The sequence below is a fragment of the Pogona vitticeps genome, chromosome 7 (assembly GCF_051106095.1).
Source record: "Pogona vitticeps strain Pit_001003342236 chromosome 7, PviZW2.1, whole genome shotgun sequence".
NCBI lineage: Eukaryota > Metazoa > Chordata > Lepidosauria > Squamata > Agamidae > Pogona > Pogona vitticeps.
In genome coordinates, this window is record NC_135789.1 from 13,709,880 (window position 1) to 13,730,850 (window position 20,971).

The 20,971-nt window shown below is 49.2% G+C and overlaps 3 protein-coding genes across 4 annotated transcripts; all 3 read right to left on the reverse strand.

Annotated features, from left to right (window-relative positions):
- Positions 1–732: 732 nt before the first annotated feature.
- REX1BD (required for excision 1-B domain containing) lies at positions 733–6,332 on the reverse strand. Its single transcript, XM_020781221.3, has 5 exons — positions 6,154–6,332; positions 4,066–4,148; positions 2,786–2,990; positions 1,665–1,753; positions 733–1,138 (listed from the first exon to the last, which is right to left on the reverse strand). The coding sequence occupies exons 1-5, from the start codon at positions 6,262–6,264 to the stop codon at positions 1,066–1,068; spliced, it is 561 nt and encodes a 186-aa protein (XP_020636880.3). The 5' UTR covers positions 6,265–6,332; the 3' UTR covers positions 733–1,065.
- Positions 6,333–9,037: 2,705 nt separating this feature from the next.
- On the reverse strand, positions 9,038–12,538 carry LOC110072526 (ubiquitin-ribosomal protein eL40 fusion protein). The gene is made up of 5 exons (XM_020780953.3): positions 12,405–12,538; positions 11,201–11,322; positions 10,675–10,761; positions 10,003–10,105; positions 9,038–9,280 (listed from the first exon to the last, which is right to left on the reverse strand). Exons 2-5 carry the CDS (start codon positions 11,301–11,303, stop codon positions 9,187–9,189), a joined length of 387 nt encoding a protein of 128 aa, XP_020636612.1. The 5' UTR covers positions 11,304–11,322; positions 12,405–12,538; the 3' UTR covers positions 9,038–9,186.
- An 886-nt stretch (positions 12,539–13,424) lies between these two features.
- Positions 13,425–16,447, reverse strand: LOC110072527 (ubiquitin-ribosomal protein eL40 fusion protein). 2 transcript variants are annotated; one of them, XM_020780954.3, is made up of 5 exons: positions 16,293–16,447; positions 15,281–15,402; positions 14,784–14,870; positions 14,223–14,325; positions 13,425–13,662 (listed from the first exon to the last, which is right to left on the reverse strand). In XM_020780954.3, the coding sequence occupies exons 2-5, from the start codon at positions 15,381–15,383 to the stop codon at positions 13,569–13,571; spliced, it is 387 nt and encodes a 128-aa protein (XP_020636613.2). In that variant the 5' UTR covers positions 15,384–15,402; positions 16,293–16,447; the 3' UTR covers positions 13,425–13,568. The 2 variants fall into 2 exon arrangements, with proteins under 2 accessions (XP_020636613.2, XP_078235180.1); XM_078379054.1 differs by lacking the exon at positions 16,293–16,447 and adding an exon at positions 16,037–16,283.
- Between the last annotated feature and the right edge of the window lie 4,524 nt (positions 16,448–20,971).

Genomic DNA, 20,971 nt, shown 5'->3' on the forward strand with positions numbered 1-20,971 from the left:
CAATAAAATAAGCCGTGATTTAAAGGAAGACCAGCTAGAAGCCGGAATCGGCCTTAGAAAACCACAGACACTTGGTTTTAAAGTACACTATTATAAGAGGTATGTTTTGCCACCTCAACCTGGGGAATTTTTATCCATCTTTCATACTTAACTTTTCTTCCTTTGCATCTTCTGGGTTTTGATTCTGTGGATCCCTCGCCGGCTGTTTCCCCCCCCCCTTGAACCTGCTGTTCCTTTTTTTAAAATCACAAGAATCCTGGTTTAAGGGATGCCCCACCCCCTGGGCTGCAGGATTTAGGCCAGAGCCATGTTTTGAACACAGACCAGCCAGCATGGCTAACGCACAAGTGAAAACAGCCTCTTCCCATTCGACCCCGTGAGATAGACTATCCCTGCATGTGGAGGGTCCATTATGAGCTGGTTCATCCCAAACTGAATTAAGCAAAGACTCCTGTCTTGTTCAGATGCTGCTTAGTGTGTACGTGAGGATGATGAAAATAGATATACTTTTTGTGTAGGTGGGTATTTCTGGCTGTTATTCCCTGTTTATCTGGGGGGGGGGGCAGGTATGCAAGCGGTCAGTCCAAATTAACTGAACGCCAATCCAATCCAAAAATTCACACACCCACTCCTTCCTCTCTGAATTTTGAGTCTGCGCCAACACGAAAAGTTGCAGCGCAGCCAGTGGGGCGAAGGACTTGCCTTGTTAAAAAAAAAACACAGGTATTTCCATTGCATGGGGAAAGGGTTGGGCAGGAACTTTTATTCCAGAATATAAACAGCAAGGAAAGTGGGTTGGCGGCATCACCCATCCGCCAGGCGCTCCCAAGTCTTGGCCCGGGATGGAGACATCTTTATGGGGGTCTGGGAGGGGGGGCTCTCTCTGTCTGGGTGGTGGGCACGGGGCCAAGCCTTCTCCCTCGGAGCCCCTCGCCCCAGTCCCGGGTGCAAAACGGCGAGAGGGCAGGTCGGCACGGAAAGAATCAAGGAAAGGTAGGCAGGCTTCACCTCTTCCCCACCTGGCAGGCGTCTCCTCCTCTCCCCTCTGCCGTGCGCGGCGTCCCGTCAAGGGGCTTCTTCGGAGTCATACTTAAAATCCTGGAGAATTTCACTGATTGCTTCGATGGTTTGAATTAGCCTGCGTGAGCAGGATGGAAACGATAAATAAAGCCGCATATGGAGCCGATTAGCTGCGCTCACCCTCCCCTCCCGGGCTCGGCGCTTGTTTATGAAATGCGGCGGGAGAGAAAGAGACTCTCGAGGTGGGGAGAAGCCAAGCGTGTAAGAAGAACCAGCACGCAGCCATCTGGGGAGAGGGGAAAGGGGGTGCGTGGACCTCCCTCCAAAGGGCCCCTCCGCCTTCTTCTGCATTGCCGGCCTGGTCGGTCAGCACTTGCACGCTCAGCCTCCCCTTCCCATGGCACAAGGGCCTGGGTTTGAAACAGAAGGGGTTCAAAGGGGCCACGTTCTCAGCTCTCTTTTAATACTTTCCGGCTGCGGGTCAGCACATCTGCGGATACGGATCCTGTGGATAAGAGAGTCCTACTGCCCGCAAGGACCAGCTTTCACTGGCACTATTCAGGCCTCCCCCAAACTCTGCTTTTTTGAGGCTTGTTATAAAGCTCGACCACCCTTCCGGACATGCCAAGGGCTGCTTCACTTACTTGTGTTTCAGCTCCCGAACCTCTTGGGGGTGGCTCTCCACCTCGGGATGGTCCTGGACGTTCTGCTTGGCCAGCTGCAGCTGCACTGTCTAGGGGGAAGACAAGACAAGAAGGAACACTCTGATGGAGGCAGTGCGGTGCAGTGGTTAGTGTCTGGTGACCACTGCAGAAAGCAGCCACAGTCATGAACTCAGCCTAACATATATTGCAAGACTATTGCAAGTATCTGCCTGTCTGTGTGTCTATCTATTCCTTCCTTCCTTCCTTCCTTCCTTCCTTCCTTCCTTCCTTCCTTCCTTCCTTCTCTATCTATCTATCTATCTATCTATCTATCTATCTATCTATCTATCTATCTATCTATCTATCTATCTATCTATCTATCTATCTATCTATCTATCTATCTATCTATCTATCTATCTATCATCAGCTCCTTCCTCTTTCTCTCTAGACAGTTTATGACATAATTCTGCAAATAATACTTGCTACACCCAAAATTTAAAACTATAACTACTAATGTTACATGTTATTATTAGTTACTTGTAACTTGTAACTCATTACCTACCATCTCTCAGCCTTACGTACATCGCAAGGCGGCGGCTGTAAGCCAAGTAACTCCTTATGACTTGCCACAATGTGAATTTTCACTAGAACTGCAGGTTACATTAGTTGTCATTATTATATATCTTTGCCACTACTTACTTATAACGCTAAAAGTAACTACTGACTTTGAAGCTCTGGGCAACATGTTTGGGAAGCAAGGCAGAGAGAAAAGACAGCTACGTATGCAAACAGTCTGAGTAGAAAATCAAATTTTGATGGGGGATACAGTAAGACGCCTGTATTTGAGGGAGACAGGTTCCGAGCCTCCCTGTGGATACTAAAAAACGTGGATTTTATTGAACCCTATTTTAAGAGTGAACACTTAACAAAGCATGGTCTCTGGCCCCTTCTAGTGGCCAGTTCCAGTCACTTCATCTTTAGAAATATAGATTTCTGGGAAATTTATTGTAATATTTTCCAGCCGTGGATACATGAATCAGCGGATACGGATCCCGCGGATACAGGGCTCCTACCGTACAATAAACAAATGGTTGGAAAGTTGGATTTTCTCCTCCACTCACCAGCTCGAGTTTCTCCTTTTCTTTCTCCTGGATGCGTCCCAAGTGATGAGCGAGATCCGGGCGCCCATGGGGTCCCTCCAGTTTCCCCTTGATTTGCAGGATCTCCCGCGAGATCCCGTTGAACCCAACCGTGATCTCATGCACCAGCTGCCGGTAACGGATGAAGTCATAGTCTGGGCCGCTTCTGAGGTACGCCCGGTGGCCCCTGTGGAAACCGTGTGGAGGGTAACGGGTTCAAGAGAACATGAAAAATGATCCAATTTTTAATTTGAACCGTGTCTGGTCTACACCTAACTTTTAAAACATGGTTGGACCACAACACCCATAGCTCCCGGCAAGCAAGGGTGGGAACGGCTGGAAGAGAAGAGCTGTGCCCCCCCAAATGCCTTGGGACAATAGGTCCCATCCTGCCTGCGAGTCAACCAGCGAACCATGAGCATTAGAGTCCAGAAACACCCCTCCTTTTTTTCCTGGGGAAAAAACTTGTTTTTAACAAGGACTCGAACTCGGAACCCAGAGCCCCATAAACCTCGACCGGGAGGCAGCCTTCGACGAGGTCGGCCAAGAGGATCGTGTTCCCCTCCTCCCCCACCTTGCGGCAATCTTGCGCAGGATCAGGCCAGGATTTCAAAATGCATTATTGAATTAGCAACGGTTCCCTCTCTTGGGAGGGGCTCTCCAGGAAGGGGGGCCGGGACCCCCATCCCCTGGAGCGCCAAAGGACCCGGCCAAGCTGGGCCCGGTGCGTTTGAGTTTTCAACCACGAGAAGTCAATTATACACGCACACAAGCGCATACAGATATGTCCCCCACCCGCTTCGGCCCATCACCGTTTGCTCTGCAAATAGAACACAGGTGTTTGGAGTTTGTGTGAACCGTTTTCGCTCTTCTGGAGTTCATTAGGCACCCGAATCCCAGGAAAACCTCCCCGGGTGGGGGGTAGAGAGTTGGACAGGCAGGGCCTCCTGGTGGGCCCCCTTTCCAGTTATGGCACACAAATGCACCGGGCATATTGGGGGGGGGGGAAGAAGGGAAGGAATCACACAACCTTGTTGTGCCGTTCACGAACGAACCACAAAATTCAAAGTTCTGCCCCTCTGGTGGTCTCAGGAGGGCAAACACCCCAGGGATCCGCTCCTGGAGGGCCGCCTTGTCCGGGCATCTTGGCTGGGCCACCCATGCTGGGTGGGGGGAGATTACGATCGTTGGCCCTTCCTGGCACTCCGGCAAAGGGCGTTTCAGAGACAGACTGCCACTGAATGCTGGCTTCCGACACTTACTCTTCAAGGAGGTGGTACGCTTCCACACGCTCGCTCTGCAGGGCATAGAACCGGCGCACCAGGGCCTGGACGTTGTCCTCGAACTGCAAAAGGAGGAAGAACCGATCACAAACCCTGCAAGAGTCCCGGGAGCTTAGCTTTCAAGGGGTCATTAAGAGCCAAGACCCTTACAAAAGACCCGCCTTTCCATTGTCGATAGGATCCGATGCGGCAGCTTGCATTTTGGGAACCTCCTTACTGTACGAGGCGTGTGTGTGTGTGGGAGATGAGTGGAATATCAGTGGGCACTGCTTTTCCCGAGCGGCTCTAACCACTCTTCCGCATGGCCTCTGAGGATCACATCATCGGCTCAGCCCTGCTCCATGGCCATCCCTTTTGGGCCACTGCTGGCTACACAAATGGCGATAACGGGAAGGAGACCCCCCGCCACCGCTGCCCCCAAACCATGGGGTAAAAGGCCCGCCCCTTTGCGGTGTGTGGGCCGACACCAAGGGCAGAACCTCCAGCTCGTGGGGCACTCTACCTCCGAGGATCACGCACCACAAGAACTTTCCAGCGGGGGCCCCCTTTGAAGCCTCATTTGGGCCGCAGTGCCCCGGCACCACTGACGGGTCCCTCTCCCTCCCAGCCGTCCAAACCTCTAGAACAGATGGATCTTCGAACTCGGCACCTCAGGAAAGCAGCCTTCCGGAGAAATGCTGTCTTCCCCCACCCCCCTGCCTCCTGGGCCAAGCCGGGCGGGTGCACGGTGCCAAATGGCACCCTCCCGCAGGGCCCTCGCTTCCCCCCTAAACCCAGACCCCCCCATCCCTCCCTGTGTGAGGGACGGCCCTTCTCGATGTCGGGATGACCCCCTGACCTCGCAAACAGACGGTCTGGTTTCCAAAACACCCCGGGAGCCCCGTTTTTGGCACCAGCGCCCTGGCGCACACCTCGTCCTGTTCCAAAGCTGGAAGGGAGAGGCGCTGGGAAGCCGGGGGAAGGAAGAAAGGGGGTCTTGTGGGGCCGATCCCCCACCGGCGGCGTGTGGGGCAGCCAGTTCTCGTCTATTTCACCCCATTAAAACTGACAACTTCCATGTGGTTTCCAGCCCTCGGCGGACGAGCTCCCAAGCGGCGGGCCTGGGCGCATCTTTCCTTGTGGAACGAGAGCGCCCCGGGGCAAGGGGGAAAGATCCTCCACTCAAAATTCCTGCTTTGAGTGATTTTTCCTTATTTCTTATTTATCTATACATTTCTCAAGATTTATACACCCACCCCACCCCACCCCACTAGTGCAAGGCAGGATTTTGCACAGTTTATGACACAGTTTTCCTGGACCTGTTCCCCCCACACATTTAATCTAAAAATAATCTTTTGAAGATGACAACACCCATCATCCCCCCCCAAAGAAATGCTGCTCAAGGTGGATGATGGGAGGTGCAGTCTCCCCTGCCGCCTCTGAAGGGGCAACAGGCAGTTAGGGGAGGGTTGCCCTTCCTATCCCAATTCCATAGACAGGAATCGTTGCTTCTTTTGACTACAACGCCCATCATCCCCTCCCCAGGAAGCTTATGGGATGCTGGGATCCCTTCTTTCCCAACACCTCCCCCCCTTTTTTCGGTAATGTCCTCTTAGCTTCTCCCCTTAAAAAGTAACTTTTTACAACCCTCCCTCTGGCTTAGATCATAAAGTAAAAAATAATAAATTAATTTGGAAATAACCCATACATTCCTATTAAATTCCTTAAAAGGACGTCGGGCGCCCTCTCGTGGCCTTTTCTGGTATTGCCGCGCAAGCGCAACCCGCAGAGGTATTTTAATGCTTCTTAAAGTTGATTTTTCCCCCTTCTCTTTTTTCTTCCTTTTTTTTTTTTCACTTCGCTGCGCTTGCCTGGCAGCTTTTTCCCTTTTCCTTGGCTAGGAGGAGCGAAAAACCCTCAAACTCCCTGCAAAGAGCGAGAAATTAAGACTTTTCCTTATTTGATTTTGGACTGCAGCACCCCTGATCCGCAAAACGAACCCCCCAAAGGAAACTTTGCAAAACTTTGCGCCCATTGCAAAAAACACAACAAAACAGCACCAAAAAAAAAAAAAAGACTTCTGCTCACCATTGCACCACGTGGAAGTGCGCAGGCGCTCCACCACAGAGATAGGAAATAGTAGAGGCGCCCCTTCCTTGGTCTGAAGAGGTCATTTCCTGGTTCGTTGGAGGGAGCCATTTAAAAATTGCGTCTTAGTTCATTTATTTTAAATATTTTTACCTCGCCTTTCGGCTTAGAAAAGGACCCTGAGGTGGCTTACAGAATTTCAAGACAAAAAATTTCAAGACAAGATGGGAACAAAATCAGGAGTCTACAACGGTGGGGTGCCCCATTAAATAATAAAAAGCGAAGAAGGGTTGGAGAGATGCTCCCTCCAAAATCAACACATGGATGTAGGAGGGTGAGGTGGCATCAGGCACTGGTCTAAAGGGCCTGCTTTGGGCACATCCCGAGAAAGCAAGATTCCCTGGAAAAGACTATGATGCTGGGAATGGCTGAAGGTAGCAGGAAAAGAGGAAGACCCAATGCAAGATGGACGGACTCCCTAAAAGAACCACGGCTTTTGAGTTTGCAAGTGCACAGCAGAGGTGTTAGGGACCAGACCTTTTGGAGAGCACTCCTCTGTAGGGTCACCCATGAATCGGAGGCAACTCGAGGGCTGGGACGGTGCAAAATGAAACAAGAGATAGTGCTGGAACATGAGGGCAGAGGGAAAAATAAGGGGCATTCATTCAATGATACTTGTATGCTGCTCAATTTAGTGACAAGCACGAATCAGGGCAGTTACCCATAAAAGAAACATCTCAGTACAGAGGTGCCTCGCTAGACGATTATGTCGCAAAACGGTTAATTCGCAAGGTGATGGTTTTTTGCAATCGTTATAATGCTTCACAAAACGGTTTTCCCTATGGGCGATTTTCACTAGATGATGTTTCGGTCCGTGCTTTGCAAGATGATTTTTTTGGGGGATGTTTTTTCGCGAGACGACGATTTTGACAGCTGGGTCCGCGCTTCGCAAAACGGTTTTCCTATGGGCGATTTTCGCAAGACGATTCCCCCCCACATTGGAACACATTCAATAGATTTCAATGCATTCCAAAGGGGAACCGCATTTCGCAAGATGTTTTCACAAGACAGTGATTTTCACGGAATGAATTAACATCGTTCTGCAAGGCACCATTGTATACCCAACAGCCCAAATAACCTTCAACCAAGCAAATAAATTGGGGGGGGGGGAGGGAAGTCACTTCTCTCATACTCACCTGGAAGAATGAAAGCCAAAGTTGCAAAAAGTAAAATTGCTCAATCTTAACTTGATGCAAATGTCTGAGGAGCCCTTCTTGATTCTTTTATTTTTATTTTTAAGAAGAGGGTCAAAAACGCAGAACAGTTCCAAGAAATCTTATGCTCTGCACAAGGGGGAAAAATTCTAAAGTTGTGTTGGAACCAACAATCTCCAACCTCATGAGTCAGTCTATTTTTACAGTCTATATCTCCCACTTCTAAGCCAACCTCTCACTTCTGGTTTGCAGTCCAGCTCTTGGCTGCCCTCTATGGGCTGGACAGACTCATGGCAACACATCTCTCCCAAAAAAGGTGATCCAACTGAACACGTGTGCGCAAGAAGCTGTAGAGCCACAGCTTTCCACGTCCAAGAACCGGCCAGATAGTGCATGGGCTGCCACACTCCCACTTGTCACGCTGACTGGGGGTGATGGGAAATGTAGTCAGCCCATCTCAAGAGAGACAAGCCTCATGGTGCACGGCTGTGATCTCGAAGCACATTCGGCCATCCGAGTTTCTTTCGAAACTACAACACTCAGCCTTATGGGCTGGGAATAATGGGGTTTGTAGTCCAGACATACCTAAGGGGGTCAAAGTTTGAGAGAACCACTATCCTGACCACAGCTTTCTGGTCTGAAGTGGCCAATCAGATAATTAAATGCAAAACTCCACGGGACGGGAGTTCTCCCCAATACTGACAGGTAGGCTGCGCCTCGTGCTGGAAGTAACAGATAGTGAGTGGCCATGGGTAGCCTCACCCTCCCTAAGTTTGTCTAGTCCCTTTTAAAAAGGGCAGAACGGAACAATGGAACTCACTGCCCCAAGATGTAAAGGCCACCACCTGAAGAGTTGTACCAGCCAACATTTTGCGAGATGTCGACACATAGTTAGCTACATCCTGCTTGATTACTGCAACGGGCACTCCATTGGGCCACCCTTGGAGGCGGTTCACAAATTCCAGCTGGTCCAAAATGCAACAGCCAGACGGTCAATGGGAACCAGTTATAGGGAGCATCTAACACCCAATAACTATACCGGCTACCAGTCCGTTTCCAGATCCAATTCAAAGTGCTGGTCATTGCCTATAAAGCCCTAAACATGGTTCAGCTCCAGGCTCTCTGGAGGATATTATCTCCACATACGAGTCCTCCTGGTCCTTAAGATTGTCACAGCCGATGGAGACACAGGAGAGGGCCTTCTCTATGGGTGCCCTCAGGTGATGGAATGCTCTCCCTCAGCAGATCAGGCTGGCCCCCTCCCTTCCATCTTTCCACCGACAGCTGAAGACCCACCCTTTTTCTTTTCAGGCAGACTTTTGACTTTAATAGACAACTTTCCAAGTGAATCCAAGGTTGATTTCCAACTTCGAAGTTCTGCCCCTCTGGTGGTCACAGGAGGGCGAAGTCAGTTGGCTTTCAACATTAATAATGCTTTTATTCACTTGTCGCATTTCCATAACCCTGATAAATTCAAAACCCCAATACCTCCTTGGCTGCTAAGAACTATTCTCATATTGGTACAAACACTTCCAAGAACACACAAGGCAAAACTGAGCCATCTATCTCTCGTCACTAAAAACACCCCCTTGATTCAACAGGACTCAGAAGACCTGGCCCTCCCATGCCATCAGAGCCCATGGAAAAACTGAGAGCCGAAAACACTCTGCTTTTGGTGGCACCGTGAGTTTTATTCTAGAGGAAAAGGAAAAATCCCCCCTTCAGAGAACAGGAGATGGAGCGAGTTTTTCCCCCCAACGGAACGAAGCCCAGGGGAAGAAAGCAGAAAACCCGCCTCCTGGGGATCTGGCTGCGGTCTTTACTTCAGCTTCTTCTTCGGACGGAGGTTGTTGGTGTGGCCGCACTTCTTCTTCCGGCAGTTCGCAGCCCGAGGATGCAGGCGGGCGTAGCACCTGGAGGGCAATGAAAGGCAGAGAAGCCGGGGAATTTACCAAAAACCCATTGGCTGCGTGGAACAAATGGCAATGACCAGGGACGTCCCCATAAGTTGTTGATTCTCATGGAGGGGGGTGTCTTATTTTATTTATTGGATTTCTATTCCACCCATCTAGACCAAAGGTCTACTCTGGGGGTCGACTGCAGGGCCCCTTGTCCCCAGCTCGCGCGGCCCTTCTAGTGGGGGAAATGGGAAGTGTAGTCCGGCCCTCATGCAGAGACGCACACCAAGTCCTTACGGTGCCTGTGCGTTTAGATCCGATGTTCCCCAACAAAAGCGGCCTACGTGGTCTTTTCGGGAATATTCCCAGCTACTTCTGGAATTGTTATTTCACTTAACGCTGGCAGTTTTCCTGTCCCTTCTCAGATAATGCAAAAACGTGCAAACGGGTAACGGGTCTCTCTCAGAAAAGCAGATGGGGTACAACTTCTTAGTCATTTACCGACTGTAAAGCTACAAAAAGAATTTAGTAACTCCACTCCTTTTCTTCCCTAACGCATGGACGGCACCTCCCACCTTGACGTACTTGGTCTCAAGTAATCCTGTAATGACTGAATCTTCGCAAGGAATTCTGCACTATGATTTCTACCGCCAGAGATTTAGCTGGCCTGGCGCTGTGCTCCCTCCCTCCTTTCACCCGGGGCTCCTTCTTCCCACCCCAGCCCCAGCAATGCTTACTTGCGGCAGATCATCTTCTCACAGTTGTACTTCTGGGCGAGCTTGAGAAGGGATGGCTCAATGATCCCTCCGCGAAGACGTAGGACCAAGTGCAGAGTGGATTCTTTAAGGGAGGGTGGGGAACGTTGAAGGAGGGGAAAAACAGGGTAAGCTGCAAGAATGCTTTAAAAAGAAGCAGGGAGACCAGCAGAAAAACCACATCTTTTCACATCACACAGGAAACGCTCAATAGCCCGGCAAAACAAACAAACAAAAACTGAATATGAATAGCATCACATGGAAAAAAAGAGGGGATACGCATTTCCTCTCTGCGTAGCTGAAATCAGTGGATTCAAATCTGTAAGCGTTCAAACTGAAAGAACTCTGGCAGTCGTAAAAGTTTAATTTAATTAATCTTTTGGGATTTTAATGTCTCTAACTTCTGATGACCCAGATTTTTAGGGCTGATTGTTAGGTCTGTCACCATCCTGTGTGATCTTACAGATTTAATTTAGGCTGAGGTTTGGTCTGCTTTTTTGTTTAACGTCTTGGGTACGGTGTGTTAGTGAATCTTTAAGTTTGCGTTGTGGATGCTTTTATTGTACGCTGCCTAGAGCAGTCTCCCCCACAGGGTGAAAACTCAATTCATTCATTAAACAAATGAGACAAACAATCCAATATGTTGCCACATACCTTTCTGGATGTTGTAGTCGGAAAGGGTGCGCCCATCTTCCAGCTGCTTCCCAGCAAAGATCAGACGCTGCTGGTCAGGAGGGATACCTGACAGGGAAGAGGTTTCGCACAGGGGTCAGGAGGAGGGTTTGGGATGAGCCGGTGAGGCAACGGCCAAAAAGAAAATACCCTGCTTTCCCTTGCAGGGTGGGGAAGGGGGAAAGAGTAGACCTTTGGTCTAGATGGGCGGGTTATAAATCTAATAAAAATGAATAAATAATAAAGCAGACACGTTGTTCCTAACTGTCATCACACACTCTGGGCTCCCCTAGTTTGGTGATACAAATGGAAGCCAAGCCCATTAGGATGAAGCCAGAGAGAGGACGCCTATCAGAAAACTGCACGCCCCCCCCACGTCAGAATCCACTGTTAATTTGGACGGAGAGCACCCTTCCAAGACAGAGGGGTTCTGAACGCTTGAGGGAGGGGGGGGACAGCCCAGCCCAGGCTCTCATCCAGCCGGGGCTGCCCTGGGGGACTAACCCACCTTCTTTGTCCTGAATTTTGGCCTTGACGTTCTCGATGGTGTCGCTGGGCTCCACCTCAAGGGTGATGGTCTTGCCCGTCAAGGTTTTCACAAAGATCTGCATGGCGGCAGCCGGGTGTCACCTAGAGAGCGGGCAAAAGCAGATGTGAGAAAGAGGATTGTGTCCATTCTGTAGACAGCGAAAGCTGAGGCCAACGGGTTTGTTTAAGGCCACTTTATGGCTGATATTAAAAGTGAGACTTTCCACTGTCACGATTACAGTGGAGTTGGAAGAGGCCTATAAGGCGGTTGAGGATGACCCCCCCCCAGCACACACACTGTTAGCAAAAAAGGACCTAATGTCACAGGAAGAAACTAAAATTGAGTTGTGTCCGATGATCTGATAAAATTTATGCCTCTTTTCTCTTAAAAAAAAACAGGCAGGAGATCCTATGCAACCATATAATATTGCTCATTGCTGGTCATCCAATCCCTTAACCCCCATCCATGGCAGATTGGGGGAACAAGCAAAAAACAAAATCGTAATATGATTTATAGCAAAAAGGTTTCAACTTTCATACATGCAATGGTCAAACTATACATACATACATACATACACATATATAAAATATATATAGGGCTCATGAGACTGATTTACAAGCAGAAATATTTAATGGAAGCACAGAAAGCCGGAAGGTTTTGCAAAAAAGATTTGTCAAATCGCCCGTGTTACCACAGTCGCGCAAACCCTTCCTCAGCCTGCCCAACAAACCTGGGACTAAGGATTACAACCCCCATTACCCACCAGCAAGAAAATGGGGAGGGGAAAGACATGCTGCCTGAGGAGGATGGGACTCGTAGTCCGGCCGCCTCTTCAAGGGCCCACAGGAGGCAAAGGGAGGGCTGCCCTTCTAGAGTCCGGAATTGTTGATCGCTTGGACTACACTGCCCTTCATCCCCGACCAGGAGGCTGGCGGATGCTGGAGTTTGTAGTCCCCCCCCAAGAAAAGGAACGTCTCCAGTTTCTAAAAATTATATTTAGACTTATAAAAAAACACACGTATTGCATTAGTAGAATTAATTAATGAGATCTAATACGTAATTATTTTTAATTATATTTATGCCTCCCCACAGAAAGGCACGTCGTTCAAGCCGCCCCTCCCCCCAAGAAAGAACGAGAAAAGGACCCAGGAGTCCGAGAAAAGCCGCCCCCCCCTCCACGCACCCTCCACGCGCCTCCTGTTGCCTCTCCTCAGCAAACGGAAAGAGAACGCGCCTCCGCTCCGGAAGCGGAAACCCTCTCCTCGCTTCCGAACCCTTCTCCTGGTGGCCCCGCCCACCGCCTACCAGCGCCTCAGGCCGCCCGCATCGCCATAGCGACAGCGGTCCCCCCTCCCTTCTGCGGGCATGTACGAGCCAAGCCCCTCCCACTCCCCCAAGAACGTCACGCCAGGGCTTGAGAGACCGTAGAGATGAAACTGAAAGAGGGAACACAGCCTACCCTACAGTATTCATCTCTGGGTGGGGGAATGGCGGGTTCACTTGTTGTTTGTTGTCGTTTAGTCGTGTCTCACTCTTTGTGACCCCACGGACCAGAGCCCGCCAGGCCCTCCTGTCTTCCACTGCCTCCCGGAGTTGGGTCAAATTCCTGTTGGTCGCTTCGATGACACTGTCCAACCATCTCATCCTCCCCTTATTGGAGAGGAAGTAGGGAGCTAAAAATCATATATACATATATATATACTGTATATATATGCCAATATAGATCTATAATATATAAATATATGCTTTTAGATATACTATCTGCTTGGGCTCCACAGCCACATTTTGGGCTGCTGCTCCTCAGCCCCCTCCATCCTAGAAAAGCCCTCCCCTCCGAGCTTGCAGGGGTGTCCAGAGGGTCTCTCCCCCATCATCATCATCATCCCTCAGGACTTCCAACAGGAAGGGAAGGGCAGCCACACAGCCACCCTGCAGGGTTGTTGTAGGCTCAGGCTCCCAAAGACATCCTTCCCCGTCTCCCACATTATATGACCGCAGGATACCTGACCCCCGTGCATGGGGGGGAGTGGGAGGGTGTCCCCACTGTATGGACAAAAACAGTAAAGCCAAACCCGAGTAATCTGTCCCCTGACCAGAAGAGCACCCAGTGCTATCCCTCTGACACAGCTATCAAGACCTGGACCACAAACACTTAGTATGCAATTAAAACCCATTGAAAAAATTAAGAGCCAAACACACTCCGTTCAGGACACTGGGAGTTTTTATTCTACAGCGAAAGGGAAAAAAGTCCCCTCAGAGGACAGGTGACGGAGTGCCTCTCATTGTGACAACGCCAAAACATGGGGAGGAAGGAGGGAAAGAAAGACTGAGATTCGGACGCATTCCTTCACTTCAGCTTCTTCTTAGGGCGCAAGTTATTCGTGTGGCCGCATTTCTTCTTGCGGCAGTTTACAGCCCGGGGGTGCAGGCGGGCGTAACATCTGGAAGGGAATAAAAAGGCAGAGCCGTGAGAGCCTGAGGGCTTCACTTTTCTTCCGCTGGCCCCTGCTTCTAGCAGTCCCAAGTGTCCTATGACGCTCTTTCTCATTCTGCTGACTGGGAAGGACTGGTACCATTGAAAAAGAATCCTATGGTGAAGAACCTGCAGTTCTAGAAAGTGAAGTGAAAGCTGCTCAGAAAGCACTGGGAAGAAATAATTCACCTGGGAGATGGGACAGCGATAGAACTGTTTCAAGTCACAGCGACAGAATCGGTCAAAATCCTAAGAAGCATATGTCAACAAATACAAGAAACAAAACAGGTTGGAAATGTTCACTGTACATTTCAGTTCCAAAAAGCTGCCTAGAACTGAGTTAATCCACACTTTCTATCCCCTAGAGCCCAGACTGCCTCTCTCACACCCTGACCCACTTTGTTTCAAGAATACATGGTGATGAAACCTTTGCAAGGAATCCTACACTATTGATTTTGACTGCGCTTTGCTCTCCACCACACCAAAGCACCTTCTTCCCATCCCCTGGGCCGACCCAGCAATGCTTACTTGCGGCAAATCATCTTCTCGCAGTTGTACTTCTGGGCGAGCTGGCGCAGAGAGGGCTCAATGATCCCTCCACGGAGACGCAGCACCAAGTGTAGAGTAGATTCTGTACAGGAGGATTTGGGGGAGGGGGGAGGAAACAGAAGCTGGTTGATGTGCAGTATGGCCTAAAGGTTTAAATAACCAGGGAGACCAGCTTGTCTGAAAGTGCTATGATATTTTGCCTCCCTCCTACTTTCTTTGCTTCTTTCTTTTATTTTCTTTTGATTTCATTTAATTTTTTACCTTCTTATACCACACCATCTGGTCTGGGGCCACACCGTCGGGTATACAACAAAGGACAAAACGCAGTTCACAATCATAAAATACCAACAGAGCAAACATACGGAATCACAAAATAAAATAAACCAGATCAACTGTCAGCTATCGTTCACTGACACAATGAGACAGACTAACGCTACGTGACTACTTCTTTGGAAACTAGATCACGTGACGCCAAGGGGGGGGTCTTAGCTTCGGACTCCTTTATGCCGCAGGGAGGGTCTCCCCATTTCAGCACCATACCTTTCTGGATGTTGTAGTCGGAAAGGGTGCGCCCATCTTCCAGCTGCTTCCCAGCAAAGATCAGACGCTGCTGGTCAGGAGGGATACCTGCCAGGGAAGAGGTTTTGCACAGGGGTCAGGAAGAGTGTTCGGGATGAATCAGAGAGGCAACAGCCAAACAGAAAACATCCCGCTTTCCCTTGCAGGATGAGAAAGCGGGAAAGAGTAGACCTTTGGTCTAGATGGGCGGGGTATAAATCTAATAAAAATGAATAAATAATAAAGCAGATACGTCGTTCCTAACTGTCATCACACACTCTGGGCTCCCCTAGTTTGGTGATACAAATGGAAGCCAAGCCCATTCAGACGAAGCCAGAAAGTGGGTGACTATTATAAAACTGCACATCCCCCCATGTCAGAATCCACTGTTCATTTGGATGGAGAACACCCTTCCAAGACAGAGGGTTCTGAGCGCTTGGGGGGGACGGCCTCTGTCCAGCCTTGGGGGACTAACCCACCTTCTTTGTCCTGAATTTTGGCCTTGACGTTCTCGATGGTGTCGCTGGGCTCCACCTCGAGGGTGATGGTCTTGCCTGTCAAGGTTTTCACAAAGATCTGCATGGCGGCAGCTGGGTGTCTCCTAGAGAGCGGGCAAAAGCAGGAGATGTGAGAAAGAGAATTGTGTTCATTCTGTAGATGGGGAAAGCTGAGGCCAACGGGTTTGTTTAAGGCCATTTTATGGCTGATATTAAAAGCAAGACTTCGCCCGGCCATGATAAACTCCCTTCCTGCTGGCAAAAAGGCACAGGATGCTGCAGCAGTAGCCAGGAATTGAATTACAACCAATTATCTGATGGAATATCTCTCCCCTTTTCTGGAGAAAAATGCAAAAGACCCTAAGCAAACATAGAAAACTGCATACCAAATTTGCATAAATCTTCTGAGCCTCATTCATAGCTCAGAATCTCTATCTTAGAATGTTAAAGATGGCAAAAATAAATTACAGAAGAGTTTCAAATTTCATATATGCAGTGGGCGAAGAAGAGTATATGTATATAAAATACACTATATGTATTTCTATCTCTAACACTTCTTTAAACAGAAATTATACAAAACTTCATTCAAGGCTTTCTGGATCTGTCTGAAAGGTACAGATAATCACTTATAAATATCCCCACATCAGCCTGCCCCACCCTGAGCTGCCTGGATTGGGACTACGGCACCCATCATTCACCAGGCTGCTGGTTAGAGGGGGATAATGGGAGTTGGAGTACCAATGGATCTGAAGGGTCTCGGGTAGTTAAAAGGAGGCTGCTCTTTCTATCCGGACTACAATGCCTATCATCACCCCCCAGGAGGTTTGGTGGATGTCGGGGTTTGTATTGCCAAAAAAAGGGAAAGAAAAGAAAGGAAGAGTCTCTCCACTTAGAAACTTAAACCTCCCCATATAAAAGGAGGCGTCCTAGGCCGCCCCTCCAGAAAAGGACCCAGGAGTCCGAGAGAGGGCACTTCCCCCCCCCCAACACCCACCCTCCAGACACCTCCTGAAGCCCCGATGCCGGTAAACGGAAAGAGAGAGCGCTTCCCCGCCGGAAGCGGAAACGCGGCCCCCGCTTCCGCCTCCTGGTGGCCCCGCCCACCGACTGCCAGCGCCCCCCGCGTCGCCATAGCGACGGCGGCCCCCCTCCCTTCCGCAGGCGTCGCCGCGCATGTACTAGCCAAGCCCCTCCCACTCCCCCAAGAAAGTCATGCAAGGGCTTGAAAGACCGTAGAGATAAACTGAAAGAGGGAACACATCCTATTCATCTCTGGATGGGGGGATTGAGGGTTTACTTGTAACCTCCCCTATTGGAAAGGAGGGAGCTAAAAATCATACTGTACAGTACAGTATATGCTTTGGCTCCACAAAAATGTTTTGTTTAAAATTTATGTATTTATTTGTCCCTTTAGAATGTTACTTTCTTTCAAATGCATTTAAAATATTTGTTTATTTATTCATTTAAAAGATGTTTCTTTCTTTCTGTTTGTCTAAAATCTATTTATTTATGTGTTTATTTTTTTAAAAAAATATGTTTTTGTGTGTCGGTCTGTTTAGAAAGGGACCCGGGGCGGTGCAACAGCATCGAAAGACCCTATTTAAAGGTCCCAGCCCTTAAATAAGCTCCCCGGTGCTTTCCCATTTAGAATTTATTCCTTCCTTTTGCAGATTTTCTCCACAGGGGCCCATCAGGCGCCAGGCCCTCCTCTCCCAGGATCACAAACCCACAACGACAACCATCAAATAAGGTGCAAACCACCATCCGGGAAAAATCACAAAACCCATCATAGACGAGATGCCTCTCGAAGGTCTCCTCGTTGTGGGTTTTCAATGTGTACATGTGTGTGTATATATTCGTGTGTATTTGTGCTTTCTTTTCGTCAGGACCGCTGAAGGAGATGAAGACAGTCCCTGCTTTGACCCCCGACTACTCCCCATGGAGGATGGCGGAACAGTCAGATCCTCCACGCCACAAGGCAGTCTATCTGGGAAGACCCACTTCGGGCCGAGCGCCGAAGGAGGCCGTCGAGCCTTCAAATCTCGGTTTTCTGGAAAGCCTTCCAAAGTCCAAAAACAACCGGGGGGGGGGGGCTTTATTTACCATGTTCTCCAGAAGAGAGCGCTAACAGTCAGCTTGTCTTCTTTCCTTCAAATGCAAAGGATGGAATTAGAAATATATGCATTTTTCCCCTCTTCCAACCGTCTTGGAAGAAAGTTTTCTGTAACTGGAGGGGGAGAAGGTTCTTGTTCTCTCTCTCTCTCTCTCTCTCTCTCTCTCTCACACACACACACACACACACACACACACACACACACACACACACACACACACACACACACACACACACACACACACACACACACACACACACACACACACACACACACACACACACACACACACACACACACACACACACACACAATGGCCCGCTTTTTCTGGGATTTTTAATATTGCACCCATTTCAAGTGTTTGGTGGATTCATCATCTGGTAAATTTAAAAAAAATTAAACCACCGACAGCTGAAACAAACAGAAAAGTCGCCTGTGTGTGGTCTGCCATTCCTGGAAATGTCCTCTTTATGGGCCTTCAAGTTGCACCAAAATTAATAGGGTTTTCACAGCCGGCCAAGCATTGAGAGGCCACTTTCCGTGGCCAAATGGGGTGGGGTCTTTGTAAGGAGCAGAAGGGAAGAGATATTGGCTCTTTTCTCTCTCCTCTCCCCCCCCCCCCACGGTATTCTCATAACAAGCCAATCTTGCATGTGAAACAGGTGTCCCTCAAAGGATACAGGTTGGAAAAGTGACTCTGGGGAGGACTACATGTTCCAGAATTCCCACCTGCCCAGCTTGGCCCTGGCTCTGGAACCACCGTCTAGTTCTGCAGCCCCATCCCAGCTCTGTGACCGCGGAGCGATTCACTGTTCCACTACAGTTAATGGTCCCCGTTTTCATGGTGAATGGTGGGAGAGACAAAAGGCGGATTTTAGGCCGTGCCATTAAGCCGTTGCAAATCCCCCCCCCCCCCGTTTTCATCTCCTTTTAGGCCAGCACTCCAGTGCCCAAATTCTGCCTTTAACAGGATTCACAGAGGGGTCTGTCCCTCGTTATTCGTCCAAACCCACCACAAAAATCAATTTTTGAGGTTTTGCCGAAATTTGCTCTCTCTCAAATCTTCGCCCTCTCCTATTTGTATCATGCTCTCTGGCCTCCAGTGAGACATCAGTTTCCGATTAGGCTTCTTGCTGGCCCTTTTCTGGTGTGCACATTGGGCCTGCCTGGCCTGGCCTCTCTGAATTTTGGAACAGTTTTGTTCCAAAATAGTCAATAACAGAAAAGGAACACGTTGACCGCTGTGAGGGAAAAAAGGGGTGAAAACATGTTTGCACGATTTGTCGGGTTTGCAAAGAGGGAGGGAGGGAAGGACAGAAAGCAAGAAAGATCCGGGAGAAGCAAGCGGGCTGTACGGTGTAGTGGTTAGATTCCTCAGCTGGGATTTCGGTAGTTCCTGATTCAAATCCTCAGTGACTCAGATAACTCATTGGTGGATCTCAAACTCCGGAAGGACTACCTTACAGGGTGGTTGTGTGGAGAAAAGGAGAGAGCCTTCTGAACCACCATGAGCTCCGTGGAAAATGTATGACTGTCCTTGTTTATAAGAATTACAATTAAATGTTGCAACAGAAGTTCACCAGGTGAAGCATACCTGAGAAATGCAGGAAAGCCCACACTCATGGTCCTGGATACTGTGTGTGTATGTTTATTGTGGATCTTTGTGGATGATTGTTCAATGCAGTGGGGGCTGGTGTCAATAAGGGCATCCATTCCTGGTTTTGCCCCGAATGTGACAGAACCTGGTCAAATTCCTTGATCCTTGTGTCGGAGCCTTTTGAATAGCGCCTGCAGAGTTTGGGCAACAACCCGGAGCAGTTGTCACTGCCGTCAGAGGAGTTGCCGGCTGGCCCTCGTTCAACCCACGTTGCTTTACGTCACCTGAAACTCTGGATTTAATGGCCTTAAAAACCTGATCCTCTCCGGAAATCCCAAAATCCTGTTCTTGGGGGATTCCCGGCTCTGCCTGGCCCATCCCTCAGGCCTGGCAGCTTGGCATTTCCCCCATGTTTTCTTGTTTCTTGTCATCATGTCAGACCCTAAAAGGACTTTCGAGAGATGTGAGATGTTTCAGGAGGGTTTTTACTGCTTCCCCTCCCCCAATGAGTTTTCATGACTGAGCTGAGATTCGAAACCAGGCCTCCTGAGCCCCATAATTTGCAAGATGACCCCCCCCCCTCCGTCACAGGGCTCCTTCCCTGTTCCTACTTTCTCCAATCTCTTGATTTATCTCCCAAATCTGAGGATTTACGAGCCCCGGCGTGCCAGATCTTGAAATCCAAAGGAATTCCTCCCCAGGCCTGAACAAGCCTTATTTGAAGACCTTTGCCTGTGCCTGGGTGGTGAGTGCCCCTCGCTCGCGAACCCCAGGAACCGCTGGAGAAGTCCAGGGGTGAGGTCTCCAGCTACAAAGACCAGGCTTCGGAGTTCGAATCCCCCACAGAACCGTCTCCTTGATCCAGTGGGTCCCTTCTGGCACTGCAGTTCTAAGATTACTGTATTATAATGGTTTATAAGCATTGGCAGAATTCTGGGTATCGGAGTGGCTCCTCCTGTTCTGGGTGGCAACAGGTTCGTGGGGATAGAAATTGCCTTTTACATCTTCCTGCTCAAGTCTGAGACTTGGCCCGTTTTCTCTGGCAAGCTCCGGCTGTTTTTGACTCCAACTCCCCATATCCCCGACCTTGGGGATTCTGGGAATTGTAGTTAAAATTTGATTTCTCTCTCCCCCCTCTCTCCACCCCATCTTTTGTTCTCTGATATTCTTTCTCGCCTTTCCCCTCATCGCCTGCCTCCTGTTCAGCATCGATTATCCGTGATTCCTTTAGTCTTCTCCCCCCCCCCCCCAATCATTTCACCCTCTTCGTCCCGATGCTCAGGAGGAACAGGGTGGGAAGTTCCAGAGTTCTTTTGGGAACCAATTAACGCCGAAATAAATCATTGTACGCCCAGAAGACTTGGCCAGCGGCCCCTTGTGGAAGAAACATCTGTGGCTTTTTCTTGGAAAAGGAAACAATTGTAGCATGAATTCTTCAGAAGTAAATAGTTCAGCCTCCGCACTTGACTAAGAAAGAAAGAAAGAAAGAAAGAAAGAAAGAAAGAAAGAAAGAAAGAAAGAAAGAAAGAAAGAAAGAAAGAAAGAAAAGGAAGGAAGGAAGGAAGGAAGGAAAAGATTTCTAGGCTTCAAATTCATTTTGGTTTTATATTATCAGACATCTGGATCTCTCTTCTTAATTTGATTATGATCCCAACTCTTTAATCTGCATATTTGGTGCAGCACACACACACACACACACACACACACACACTCACACACAAACATACCGACTCCACTCAGGCTTTCCTATCCCATCTGAGTTTAGCTTGGAGTGAGAGGGGCCGAAGTTTCAGAGAGACTGTGATACGCTGTCGTTTCCAATCCTTACTGCGATGGGAATGGTTTTGGGTGCTTTTTGTTCTCGAGTGGGCAATCCAAAGCCATTGGCTTTACAAAAGACCCGCCCCGGCACAAGATGCTCACATGCAGACCAAGCAGGGCCTTACAGAGCACACGTCCTTA

What these genes read in the sequence shown, in the direction of transcription:
- REX1BD (XM_020781221.3), bottom strand. Translation starts at nt 6,264, where the DNA reads ATGGCTCCCTCCAACGAACCAGGAAATGACCTCTTCAGACCAAGGAAG. An exon ending in GCGTACCACCTCCTTGAAGA is followed by an intron (nt 2,991 to 4,065) that starts GTAAGTGTCGGA and finishes CGGTTTCCACAG; the next exon opens with GGGCCACCGGGCGTACCTCA. An exon ending in GTTCGGGAGCTGAAACACAA is followed by an intron (nt 1,139 to 1,664) that starts GTAAGTGAAGCA and finishes CTGCTCACGCAG; the next exon opens with GCTAATTCAAACCATCGAAG.
- LOC110072526 (XM_020780953.3), bottom strand. Translation starts at nt 11,303, where the DNA reads ATGCAGATCTTTGTGAAAACCTTGACGGGCAAGACCATCACCCTTGAG. An exon ending in CAAAATTCAGGACAAAGAAG is followed by an intron (nt 10,762 to 11,200) that starts GTGGGTTAGTCC and finishes CTTCCCTGTCAG; the next exon opens with GTATCCCTCCTGACCAGCAG. An exon ending in GAGAAGATGATCTGCCGCAA is followed by an intron (nt 9,281 to 10,002) that starts GTAAGCATTGCT and finishes ATTGCCCTCCAG; the next exon opens with GTGCTACGCCCGCCTGCATC.
- LOC110072527 (XM_020780954.3), bottom strand. Translation starts at nt 15,383, where the DNA reads ATGCAGATCTTTGTGAAAACCTTGACAGGCAAGACCATCACCCTCGAG. An exon ending in CGACTACAACATCCAGAAAG is followed by an intron (nt 14,326 to 14,783) that starts GTATGGTGCTGA and finishes CCTCCTGTACAG; the next exon opens with AATCTACTCTACACTTGGTG. An exon ending in GAGAAGATGATTTGCCGCAA is followed by an intron (nt 13,663 to 14,222) that starts GTAAGCATTGCT and finishes ATTCCCTTCCAG; the next exon opens with ATGTTACGCCCGCCTGCACC.